We start from the raw sequence: 13,602 nt of genomic DNA, 5'->3' as shown, positions 1-13,602 counted from the left end.
GTCCACGGTGATGGAAGGGTTATCCATGGTTCGGTCCAGTGGCTCAGGAGAGTGTGGATAGAGGGAGTCAACAGTATTCAGATAGCCGTAGAACTGACCAGTCTGCAGTAGAGGGACAGTGTCCGTGTTCTATCGCCTAAACAGGGAAGCCAATCAAGATATTGATTAGTTGCTCCTTTCTTTAGGCTGGAGGGTGGGTTGTTTTGGCCTCGTCCCTCTCTGCAGGGTCATCCCAAACCTTTTGTCTTCTCCCTGCCCCCCATTTTTTGCTGAATTTGTTTTTGTTGGCCTTAGGACTCTGCATTTTACCACCGCTTACCAGTGCTAAAGTGCATGTGCTTGCTCCCCAAAACATGGTTTAATTGGTTGGCACCCAATAAGCATATTTTATTTACTTATAAATCCATTGTAGAGTGGTATACCATATGCTCAGGGCCTGTACATTAAATGTTACTAGTGGGCCTACAGCAGTTATTGTGCCACACAATTAAGTAGCCGTTTAAAATATGTCCCAGGCCTGCCAATGCAGCCTGAATGCAGTGATAAACTGCCATGTGGATGTGACATTTAAACCTCTTGCCAAGTCTTAAATTCCCCATTATTACATATAAAATACACTAAGGTAGGCCGGTGGCCCACAGGGCACGGTGCTGTGTAATTAAAAGGCTGGATTTGCACTTTTAATTTTTACATGTCTTGGTAGAGAAAAACTACTACATTTCATCATAATACTTTATTTCGCAGAAATGCCATAAAAGTTTTCCACATTTACAATTTTGCTCCAGTATTTAGGGCCAGATGTAGGAAAAATCAAATTTGCGAATCCTTAATAGCAAATTTTACTTATTCGCTATTAAGGACTTGCAAAATTGAATGTAGGTAGGAATCGCTAAAAAATTAGCGATTCCTTAACATTCCATAATAACGAATCTCAAATTGAGATTAGCTATTAAGGAATACCTACCCATTCATTCCTGTGGGCTAGGTGGCCCATAGGAATGAATGGGAAGATATTCACTATTAGTGAATCGCTATTAAAGAATAGCAAATAGCGGGCGCTATTTCAAGGGTGCCAGGGTGTCAAAAGGACACCCTGTTGCACCCCTGAAATGTGCATGTGTGCACATGTGGCCACATACATGCCCTAAGGGCATGAATGTGTGCCACATGGCACTTTAAAAAAAGCAAACAAAGTGCTTTTTTAAAGGAAATCACTAATTACCACCAACTTGAAGTTGGTGGTAATTAGCGATTCCTTAAGGCTAAAGTGCACTTACTTTTGTGCTACTTACATTGCATTTAAGGAATCGCAATTTCCAATTCCTTAAATGCAAGAGCAAAATAAGGAATCGCAATTTTGCGATTCCTTATTTTGCTAGTAGGTTTAAACTCACCTACATTGCTCGCAGCCAAATAGCGATCGCAAACGCTGGAATTCTGCTAATTTCAGCGTTACCGATCGCTATTTGTCCACCTACATATGGCCCATAGTATATAAAAGAACAAAAGTGAGTTGTTAGTGGATAACGACATAACTTAATAAAAAAACGAATGTACAAATAGCTAAGATACATAGGAACACCAATATTGCTTTTAAAATTTCGACGTAAAAGAGGACCAGGCAGCCAAAGTGTGTCCTAATTGAACCATTTCTGCCTGGTGCTCATTAGAGCCTCTTGGAATGACATAACTCTATTGTCCACTACTACTGAGGGAAGTATCCAGATAAAAATTGTGTTACCCTGTTGTAGTTCCCCCTGGCCTTAGACCATAAAAAGTACAAATGCATACAGTACAATAAAGTTAAGGTGCTTACAGTTTCACATTAAGATAATTCTATAAGATTCTGTTAAAATAAGCTGCACAGGGTAAAACCAAAGAGTAAGAGTTAAAATCAATAAACTCTTTAAACCTCCCCGTAAGGTGCTCAATTAGCAATTTTACAGAAAAGATCTTTAAATAGCCCAAATCTTGCCTAAAAACTTGGCAACTGCGCATACTATCAGCCAGCTGGTATCAGATGTTTTAAAGATGCGCAGTGCTACTTGATGGCAACGAGTACCAAGGTTCTTACAGAGAGGGGCTAACCATCTCGACCTTGGGGCACTATGGAGAGGACATACGAATAGTATGTCGGCTATTGTCTCGGCAGCTAAATGACATCCTAGACAAGATCCCATTTGAGTGGGGAACTTTCCCCAGGAGGCTGTAAGCGAATTCACCGGAATAGAGTCAAATCTGAATAGCATGTAGAGATTTCTGTCCAACTGAACTGTAATGGCCTCTAAGTATTGTTCATATTTCCTTGTCAGTTTAAACTCAACGAAATCTGATGTAAGACGGCCCCATTGGTGATGGTTTAAAAAAGATTGGGCCACCCAGTCCCAGTAATGGTTCTTAATTAGGGCCTTGCTAGGGAGTAGTGCAGGGTCCTTAACATCCCATAGTCCCTCGAGCCCTATTGAGGTAAACAAACTTTTCAGTTTATAAAGCCAAACAATTTTCTTAAAGCGGTCAAAGGCAATTACCACAGATAGAGCAGCGGCATAGGGGAGCAACTCAGGAATCCTTCTAAGGTGCAACCAGAACAAGAGGGATCAGAGCATGGCCTTCTCAGCGATAGTTGTTCTGCCCATATCCAGCCTGAGAGGATGCAGGGGAGTGCTCTGTGGGAGTGAGACCAGGGTTTTCATGAATTTGTTCTCCGTGGTCAAAAGCCAATCCAAGTTTTCAGACCCCCAGAGTTCAACACCATAGAGTGCTGAACTCACTGCCTTATGATCAAAGATGTGGAGTGGAGCAGCATTGAATCTAGTCTACATTTGTTTTTCAATACTGTGAGGTCTACTTCTCCTGTAGGTTAACATTGGGGATTCCATATTACTTTAAATAAGCTGTAATTTCCAATTGGGAGCAGGTTGCCTTTGGAATTGTGGTGAAGAGCCCTAGTAAATGGTAAGGTCGGATTTTTTATCACAATTATAAAAATTCCACTTTTTGAAAGTTGGCATTTTTCTGCCCTTTTGTACCTGTAGCCTGGCCTAAGTCCCATGACCGGGTGTAGCTGTCAGTTATCATCCCAGACACTCACTTAGGTGTAACTTAATAGGCCATCTGCTAGCAGGATGGGGGATTGTAGCTGAGTACAGTCCCACTTGCAAGTTAGTAGCCTGTGCTCTGCTTTCACACAAGGAGTCTAATGACACCACATTGTCACTGAAGCCAGCTTAGAGCCAGGGCAGGGTAGGCAGAAAATTTCCTTGCACTTCTAGGGCACTGTCTAGAATATTTTCCCACCTTTCAGTACCAGGGCACCAGGGTATAAAAGTAGGACGTTCAGACCATTGTTCCCTGTAGGATGCGCACACGCACCCATGCTGCCCAGAGTGTGCATTCGCTTGTCTGAAGCACACACAAACCATGATACCATGATAAAGCATGGAAAGACTATCAAAAGGCAAATTACAGTTTTTTCTCGTTGCTCACTTTTTAAAAGCAGCGGTTAAAAAAAAACCTGTCATTTGCTTTTTGGCAGAAGGTCACAAGTTGCTCAGCAAGTGGCTCTTGCAAATGCCACTTGCGTTCATTTCAGGAATAAGGGAACGGCTGCATAGTTACATGTGCAGCAGAATCGTTTGAAGGCATGATGTGCTTTCCTGTATTTTTAAAGGCCATAAAATAATCTGCATTGTTTGGCGTTTAAGGAAATAACACATGACTTGCAGAGAATATCTTTTTATTTCATCTACATTAGGGCATGTTATATATGAGAGGACACCAGCTGCTCCTGCATAGATGTCTTCTGCTGTTCCACTTCTGGTGGTGATGCCAAGAGATAAAGGTCAGCCTTCTTCCTCCCCGTCCTTCAGTGCACTGGCCCCACATGATAAGGCTGTCTCTGCAATATCTGTACAGATCTCGATTGCCTTTTTAAAGGAAACATAACAGGCATTTGATCATGTTTAGTACACTGCAGAGGCCCCAAAAGCTCCTTAAATGGAACTTCATTTAAAATCACCTGTGTTTATTTGTAACATGACTTTTGTGCTTTTGTTTACTTATTAATACAGGATCATTACAGAGCTTCAAGTACACATTTTGAAGTGTTTTCTGCATATATTTACTGTCTGGAGTGTGTATTGATAAGGGGAAAAAAGACCAGCTTTCTGTGATTTTGTCTATTTTTTGTGGCAGCGAGAATATTAAAATACACTCATGCCAGTAGACGACTGGCCCGGTGTCAACACGCGTGGTTCTAGATGGAGGTTCAGGTGAGTCAGGCCCTCCCAAGATAGCCCTGTGGCCCTCCCAAGGCCGATTTACAAGTAAAACAAAACTTCTCCTGCTACGTTCTTCTCCGCAGCAGCAAATCGGTTTCAGTGATCCTTCACAAAAGGGGTTTCTAACCTCTTGAAACTGTCTTTGGCTACAGCCCTCTGCCTTGTCCCGCAGGAGATTTTCGATGACTAAGTCGGAATGTAGCAATCTTAACCACCGCGTGTAGCCTTGTCGTGTGGAACTATACTTTCTCAGATACTTTTCTCAGAAGGTAAGCACTTACCAGGCCCAATCACATTTTGTATCCGGGCAGCGCTCGATTGTGGTCAGCCATATTTTGCGACTTTAGCCCAGTCTTGCGCGATTAGATAGCCACTGTTGGCGCTTTGATCTTTTAGACACTACGTTTTACTAAAAACGTATAACATTTATAATTGTATTTTTGTTGTTTTGGTGTCAAATTATATGTCAAATTTTACCTTGTTTTTCTCAATTGGTTTGGGGATTTTTCTTAGGTTGTTGTTTCACTTTATTACTGTTTGTGTGTGTATAATTACTTTACAAATTGCTTCTAAGTTAAGCCTGACTACTGTTTGTGCCAGGCTACCCAGGTTTGAGCACATTGCTTCTAAGTTAAGCCTGACTGTTTTTTGTGCAGAGCTACCCAGAGTTGAGCTCAGGCTAATTGAATTACTTTTTGTGGTTCACCATGCAAGGGATTGTGGCTGTTGCTTGGCAAGGGCTCCCACCCCAGTCAACCAACAACCCAATTTCTCACAGGGATCTTGACCATAGGACCTTAGGAGCGAGCTTAGGGTTTTGCCTTTTATCTCCATGCTGAACAAAAGGATGTTCAGCAGGTTTGTTATGATCGATTATTTTGAATGCCACAGTCAAGTAGCATAAGAAAGCATGCTACTCATTAATCCACAGTTCAATGACTATCATCTAATACTTGAAGTGTTGCTGATTCAGTGCTGCATTTAGGTCTGAACTCAAACTGAAAAGCATTGAGAAGGTTTATGATACAGATGTGGGTTAAAAGAGGAGTAGAGACCACCTTTATAATGATTTTTCACTAGAAAATGAAGTTTGGTGACTGATTGTGGATGATGCCTTTTGGCTAGGTTTGCGCTATAGGAATACCACACACATAGATGCCGGAACTGTTTGGGAACTAAATTATAAGATTTTAGGAGATGGATGATTTGGATGGACTTTAACGAAGAAGTAAATAGCCCTCTTTCCAGCAAGAAGTGACGATTTATAAAATTAGTTAGATAATGTTTTGGGCAAAGGATTTTATTGAGGTAGCTAATATAGGGTCAGTGGCATATGCTGGGGACTAATGAAGGAGATTACTTTGATTAGCTATCATGAGTCCAATTTGTTCAAAGATTCGCATTGTGGGATACATGTTACTGGTACATGAATCAGGGTTAATATTGGAGACTTATTTGTAAGCTGACTGTGGATGTATTGTAATTTTTCTTGGTAATATTGTTAAAGGTAGCAGATAATCATGGTATTTTGGACTGTTGTGTGGGACTGACACAATAGACCTTTGGGGTGGTTTACCACAAAATGTATCTGAATGTTAAAGTATTTAGCTTTGGTGAATTGTGTTGATCTTTTGTGGGTTATCCTTTGTTTGTTCAGGGCATTAAGTGTTTATGGAAATTGTATGTTTCTCTGCTTTATTCCTAGTTGTCTTGCTGTCATTTTGCTGTTGTTAGTTCTTTGGTGTACCATGCTGCACTCACACCTTGATTTGATGGATTTTAGTGTTAGCGGAGCAATGTTTATTATTTATATGATACATTCACACTAATTGCAACATCTTCAGTGGAAGTTAACTTATGAAGCAAAGTTATTGCAAGGGTCTTTCAAGAGTTATATTTTCAGACATCTTCTTTGTTGTTTTCTGGAACTTTAAGGATTAAGTTAAAAGGTAGAACAAGATGACCTGCCGAGCTGAATTTTGAAGGGTAATCTATGGTTATAAGAAGTAGAGTGCTTTCAATGAGTTAATGAGTTTTTTCCTTTTGATATTTATTTATAGGAGGACAAAGCAGCTTAATGATGGGAAGTCTGCAAAAGTACAGTGCTAGATTTTTCCACAAATGAACACAAGGTCTTTTCTGATTTGTAGGTATATCTTTTATCCATTAACTGCAAGTATTTCAAAGGTCATATGGGATATGGTGGAGAACCAGATTTAATGATTGAAAAGTTGATCTAAGTCGAATATCCTCTAATACGGAAGTTGAAAAGACAGACGTGACCAATAAAGATTTTGAGCAAGTTATGTGTATAGGTGCATTACCTCATTGTGGAATGGAAGTCTAGAAAGATTACATATTGTATTCTTTTGTTATGACCATGTTGAGGTTTTCTTTTGCTTTCTTTGCAGGTTACTGCACTGCTGTCATGCCAGCCTGGACATGGAACCTGTGTCATTGCTGGAATGGCTCCCCCAGGAGAACTGCTGTCATTTGACCCAATGCTGATCCTCTCAGGGCGCAAACTGACGGGATCTTTTGTAGGAGGTGAGGCTTGATAAGTAAGAATGTTATAATGTTGTGATTTCCAAATATTCCATTATGTTTCACAGCAGAGTAAATTCGAAGCATCTGCATTACAAAGGGGATTGCCATGTGATCATAAGATCACCTAGAATTAGCTTTTCAATATATGCCTATATCACTTTTGTAGGGTGCACTTGACACATACATCAGACTTAAGATTAGTAATAATGGCGTCAATAAATGAAGGTGTTCCAGTGAGGAAGCTGAATGGGTGGAAAGTCCTGCCAACTCCAGTGACTATAAAGCCTAATTCATAAACGCACATTTACCACAAGTTGGATTAAGGTGTAGTGAAAAAACGATTTGTTAAATATTATTCCCAGTTTTGATTTACAAACTCTGAACTGATGTAAATCTATCTGCAATTGGGATATTTAGGTATATTTTCCACATTTGGAATTTTGGGGTTGCCCAAGTTCCTAGAAATTCTAAGCAATCTTCACACACATTTTCTTACTTGCCTTGTCTGTTCTTCTTTAGCATGCTACTGCAAATTAGTTCGAGAAAGCCAGCATCACCTTCAAATCACTTCTTAAAACTCACCCAGACTTTTTAAGTACTACTTTTCAAAATCAAAAATCAAATAGGCTTTTGTTCTCCACAGACACAAACCTCCTCTCCATGGTCAGTATCGGGAAAGTAAAAAAGGGCAGCACAAGATTCCTTGTTCATGGTTAGAAACTGGAAATCCACTTGAAGAAGCTGTATGCCATAAGTCCTACCACCTCCATTTAAGGAAAGCATTGAGATACTGTTATTGCAGATCAAGCCTCTTTTATTTTGTGCCTTGTGGATCATGTCACTACTCTTTGTTGAAAGCCCATCTTGTTCAAGTGCAATGAAACCTTTCCAGTGGCACGCAGTACAATAAACATATGAAGTAAATAAAAATAAATGCAGTACAGTAGCAACATTTGTGGATTTTGAAAATGGGCATGAATATCACAAACACATATCAGAAGGAGAACTCCACCATTTAAGAGATAGAAGGTAAAATAAATAAAGTGAATATGCAATAAGAAGAACAAAAGAAAGGACAGCAGGAAAGAGAAAATGAGATCAACTGTGAATGCAGAATCAGGCCAACTACAAAAACTGAATCTGAATAAATGTACACTGTGGTTCAATGTGAGATAAATGACATGCAAGTAGAAAGACAGGTCCAAGACTAGTGAAGAACAGTAGCTGAAAGCAGAAATAGTGGAACAGAAGGTAAAGAAAATACATGTGCATTTTGATAAAAGTTTTAAAAAAATAAAGAAAGGTAAAAATGTATAGTGTGACTTAAATTAGAAGGAGAAAGAGCAGTAAATGAAGGATAGGAAAACGGCAGATGCATGACCTCATTAGAAAGGGAGAAGAAAAACTGAAAATATGTTGAATAGAAAAGAGCATTGGTCTTTAATGTTCCGTTATAAGACAATAGGCATTTATAGCAGATTTCACAAATAGAAAGATTTAATGATTATGACTAGAAATGAACAGACTAATGATTACGACTACATTACTTGAATGAAAAGAAGGAATGTAAGATCAAAGAATTGGTCACTTAGAAGGGCCAGAAGAGATGAAAAAGAAAATGCATTAGTAAGATATATTTTATGAAAATTGATATATTGGAGGCAGTCCCGGACAGATGTGTTTCTTCAGAGAAGTCTATAATGCATTATAATTAACAAGTTATTTTAACATGTTGTTGCAGATCTTGGAGAGCTAATTGTGAAATGCTCACTTTGCTGGATGATCTCTGTATAGTCAATTACTTAAGTGATAAGGTTGATAGGATTTAATTTCTGCTAAGCCACTGCCTCTAGTCCAGGGCACATAAACTTGGGAAAACTATGAACTACCTAAATGTGGATGTGATTTGTGGTTTCCCAAATTTTATAATTATTAGAAAGTTTGGCTAACCAATGTTTGAAGGCATAAAAGGCACAACTGCACTCACCTCTTTCCAATCTGTAAAAATATGCAGAGAGAGCATTATGGTTGTGGTGTTCGGGGAAAATCTTAAGGGGAAGAAGGGAAGGGCAGGGCAGTTAGGGCAGCTACCTTGATCACCATAGAAAATACAGTCAGTTGTCCAGTCAAAATAGAATACTTGTTTGAATAGGAATTTTCAATAGAGAGGCAGAATGAGAGACAGCAATAAAGAGAGAGATAGCAAAATAGAGAAAGGAAAGTCAAATCAATGTTTATTAAATGGCTCATAAAATCACAATTCTTAACAGAATAAAAACCCTTACAATATCAGCTGTGAAACCTCTTCTCACATTTACAAAGTTACCAAAACATATTTGTATTTTTAAATTAATTTAAGTGTCAAACTACTAAGACAGAACAGAAAAAAACAATCCTACTACTTCCTTATAGTAACCTTAACTAAACTGTTGCACTTGTGGTGAGAGGAGGATGTAGCCTAACGGCTAGGACGGTGGATTTAAAATCTGGGGAACCGTGTTCGAGTCTCGGCAATGACGCTCAACATCCTGTAATTCTGGGCAAATCACTTATTCTCCCTGTGCCTAACAAAAAAATGAATGTGTCCTTGTGTAAGCAACTGGTGGTCATGTAAAGTGCTCTGATACACGATATCTTTGGGTCAAGCAACGTGCCTCCAAAGTAAACACCGCATGCCTTTCCATGGCGGAGTCTCCCCCATGGAAAGGCATTCCACCGCCCTCATCATAATATGGATGGCACCACCAACATGTTATGGGCCGCTTCCGCCCGCAGGCAATCGTAACTAATCGTGCTAATGTGGCGGGGGTAAATGGCCGTCCGGCAGGGTGTTTTGGCGGGCGGATCGCCACTGCCGGTCTGGCGGTGGTGATCCGCCCACCATGCTAATGGGCCCCTAAACACCCAGCCCACCAAAACACCTCACCGGACTGCCTTTTACCCCCCACTACATTAGAATGGCGGGGGGTACCGCGGCGGACGGAAAGACCGTCTGCCGCTTTTCCGCTAATAAGAAAGCAAAAGACACACGTTTGTTGGACGGAATGCAGAAATAATCAAAACATTATTCCCCAGTCAAGAGATCTGGGTTAAATCCATCATTCTTTTGCTCACCATACCACCCCAGTTTAGACCTGGACATATGCAAATCAGTCTTGATCCTGTGCCTCATGGAAACAGTCCAGCCCGAACTGCCAAGCCAGGTCCTCCCTGGACCGGAAACAAGAATCCTAGGACCGGTTTTGGGGTTTCACCCCTCTTCAGCCAAGATAGCTTGAATCCAGTGGCACAGTGAGCCCGGGACCTACGTCTAGGCATACCCGGCGCACTTAGGGCGAGAAAGCAAAAGACACACATTTGATGGACGGAATGCAGAACAAATCAAAACATTCTCCCCCAGTCAAACGATCTGGGTTAAATCCATCATTCTTTTGCTCACCATGCCACCCCAGTTTAAACCTGGCCATATGCAAATCAGTCTTGACCCTGTGCCTCATGGGAACAGTTCAGCCCAAACTGCCAAGCCAGGTCCTCCCTGGACCGGAAACAAGCATCCTAGGACCGATCTTGGTGTTTCACCCCTCTTCAGCCAGGATAGCTTGAATCCAGTGGCACAGTGAGCCCGGGACCTACGTCTAGGCATTCCCGGCACACTTAGGGCGAGAAAGCAAAAGACACACATTTGATGGACAGAATGCAGAATAAATCAAAACATTCTCCCCCATTCAAGAGATCTGGGTTCTGCATTCTGTCCAGCAACTGTTGTTTTTGCATTTATCACCCCGAGGGGAACGGGTATGCCCAGACGTGGGTCCCGTGCTCTCCATGCCACTGGAATCAAGCTATCCTGGCTGAAGAGGGGTGAATCCCAGAAACCGGTCCTAGGATGCTTGTTTTCAGTCCAGGGAGGACCTGGCTTGGCAGTTCGGGCTGGACTGTTCCCATGAGGCACAGGGTCAAGACTGATTTGCATATGGCTGGGTTCAAACTGGAATGGCATGGTGAGCCAAAAACGATGGATTTAGGCCCAGATCTCTCTACTGGGGTGAATGTATGACATTGTTCTGCATTCTGTCCATCAACTGTTGTTTTTGCATTTGTCACCCTGAATGGGACGGGTATGCCCAGACGTGGTTCCCGTGCTCTCTATGCCACTGGAATCAAGCTATCCTGGCTGAAGAGGGGTGAAACCCCAAAACCGGTCCTAGGATGCTTGTTTCCAGTTCAAGGAGGACCTGGCTTGGCAGTTCGGGCTGGACTGTTCCCATGAGGCACAGGGTCAAGACTGTTTTGCATATGGCTGGGTTCAAACTGGAATGGCATGGTGAGCCAAAAAACGATGGCTTTAGGCCCAGATCTCTGTACTGGGGTGAATGTATGACATTGTTCTGCATTCTGTCCATCAACTGTTGTTTTTGCATTTGTCACCCTGAGTGGGACAAGTATGCCCAGACGTGGGTCCCGTGCTCTCCATGCCACTGGAATCAAACTATCCTGACTGAAGAGGGGTGAAACACAGAAACCGGTCCTAGGATGCTTGTTTCCAGTTCAGGGAGGACCTGGCTTGGCAGTTCGGGCTGGGCTGTTCCCATGAGGCACAGGGTGAAGACTGATTTGCATATGGCTGGGTTCAAACTGGAATGGCATGGTGAGCAAAAAAACGATGGATTTAGGCCCAGATCTCTGTACTGGGGTGAATGTATGACATTGTTCTGCATTCTGTCCATCAACTGTTGTTTTTGCATTTGTCACCCCGAGTGGGACGGGTATGCCCAGACGTGGGTCCCGTGCTCTCCATGCCACTGGAATCAAGCTATCCTGGTTGAAGAGGGGTGAAACCCCGAAACCGGTCCCTGGATGTTTTTTTTTCCAGTCCAGGGAGGACTTGGCTTGGCAGTTCGTGCTGGACTGTTCCCATGAGGCACAGGGTCAAGACTGTTTTGCATATGGCTGGGTTCAAACTGGAATGGCATGGTGAGCCAAAAAACGATGGCTTTAGGCCCAGATCTCTGTACTGGGGTGAATGTATGACATTGTTCTGCATTCTGTCCATCAACTGTTGTTTTTGCATTTGTCACCCTGAGTGGGACAAGTATGCCCAGACGTGGGTCCCGTGCTCTCCATGCCACTGGAATCAAACTATCCTGACTGAAGAGGGGTGAAACACAGAAACCGGTCCTAGGATGCTTGTTTCTAGTTCAGGGAGGACCGTGGCTTGGCAGTTCGGGCTGGGCTGTTCCCATGAGGCACAGGGTGAAGACTGATTTGCATATGGCTGGGTTTCAAACTGGAATGGCATGGTGAGCAAAAAAACGATGGATTTAGGCCCAGATCTCTGTACTGGGGTGAATGTATGACATTGTTCTGCATTCTGTCCATCAACTGTTGTTTTTGCATTTGTCACCCCGAGTGGGACGGGTATGCCCAGACGTGGGTCCCGTGCTCTCCATGCCACTGGAATCAAGCTATCCTGGTTGAAGAGGGGTGAAACCCCGAAACCGGTCCCTGGATGTTTGTTTCCAGTCCAGGGAGGACTTGGCTTGGCAGTTCGGGCTGGACTGTTCCCATGAGGCACAGGGTCAAGACTAATTTGCATATAGCTGGGTTCAAACTGGAATGGCATGGTGAGCAAAAAAACTATGGATTTAGGCCCAGATCTCTGTACTGGGGTGAATATATGACATTGTTCTGCATTCTGTCCATCAACTGTTGTTTTTGCTTTTCCGCTAGTAGGCAATCATCACGATCGCCTGCCGGGCAGAAAAGGCCCATAACATGGTGGCGATGCCTTGCCGGCAAGGCACCGCCATTCATATTATGATGATGGCGGTGGAATGCCTTCCCATGGGAGAGACTCCACCATGGAAAGGCATTCAGTGTTTTCTTTGGGGGCCCGTTACGGACCCCCGGGGGTGTGGGGGTGAGGGGCTGCACTTGGGTGGGGTACCCATGGTACCCCCCTACATTGGCATTCACAAGGTGGCAGGCACCGCACGGTGCCTGTCACATTGTGCATGCCAATGCACAACATTTATGTATTGCATTTTGGTGGGTGCTGCTTGCAGCACCGCCCGCCACAATGTGATATATGCGGGATGCGACCACCAGGGTGGCGGTCGCTTCCTGATTGCCATAGCGGGACCGCCGCACCTATGGTGGCGGGCGGGCAAAGTTCACCCGCCATCGTAATGGACCCCTAAGTTCTGAAAATCGACAACATCCTAATAAAGTGGGCGGAATGCCTTTTCGGCTGGCAGTAAGGCCAAAGCTACGGCGGTCCTAAGACTGCTGAACTCGTAAACAGTCTTTACAGAATCAGTGTCTGTTTTATCATAAATTTCCTTATATAAATTCAGTCTGCACAGAAATCTGTGCTATTGTATTGTGGTTATAAATAAGTTTCAAGTAAGCATTTATTTTCAATTGGTACATTTATACCCAAGTTTACTTGGACATTTTGGGTTGCTATTGTTTCTCTCGACTACTTTTAGGAAGTTGGCATTTTCCTCTCTTGGCCATTTAGTGCTTGCAGACCATTTCGGTTTCACATTACTGTTGTAGTTTGCAGTTAGTCTTTGTCTATTCCTCCTAGACAGCCACACATGATAGATAGCTCAGGTGTGCCTGGATGGCTCATCAATGGCAGGATGGGATGGTGGAGTAAGGCACAGCCCCACTTACACCTGAATAAGCTATGTCCTGCCTTCACACAAAGGATTGCATACCCCCTGTAGTTAGTCAGGAGCCAGGGTAGGGGAGGCACGAAACCTGAGCA

At 42.8% G+C, this 13,602-nt stretch overlaps 1 protein-coding gene across 1 annotated transcript in view; it reads left to right on the top strand.

Annotated features, from left to right (window-relative positions):
• The window catches only part of LOC146866265 (alcohol dehydrogenase 1-like), a 204,219-nt gene that overhangs the window by 155,939 nt on the left and 34,678 nt on the right, over nucleotides 1-13,602 (top strand). Inside the window, exon 7 of the mRNA XM_085635153.1 lies at nucleotides 6,692-6,827. Within this exon, the coding sequence (XP_085491279.1) occupies nucleotides 6,692-6,827 (136 nt within the window). The remainder of the gene's footprint in view (nucleotides 1-6,691; nucleotides 6,828-13,602) is intronic.

Source organism: Triturus cristatus, chromosome 2_1 (assembly GCF_964204655.1).
Source record: "Triturus cristatus chromosome 2_1, aTriCri1.1, whole genome shotgun sequence".
In the NCBI taxonomy this organism is placed as follows: Eukaryota; Metazoa; Chordata; class Amphibia; order Caudata; family Salamandridae; genus Triturus; species Triturus cristatus.
This window is presented reverse-complemented; position numbering and strand designations above follow the sequence as displayed.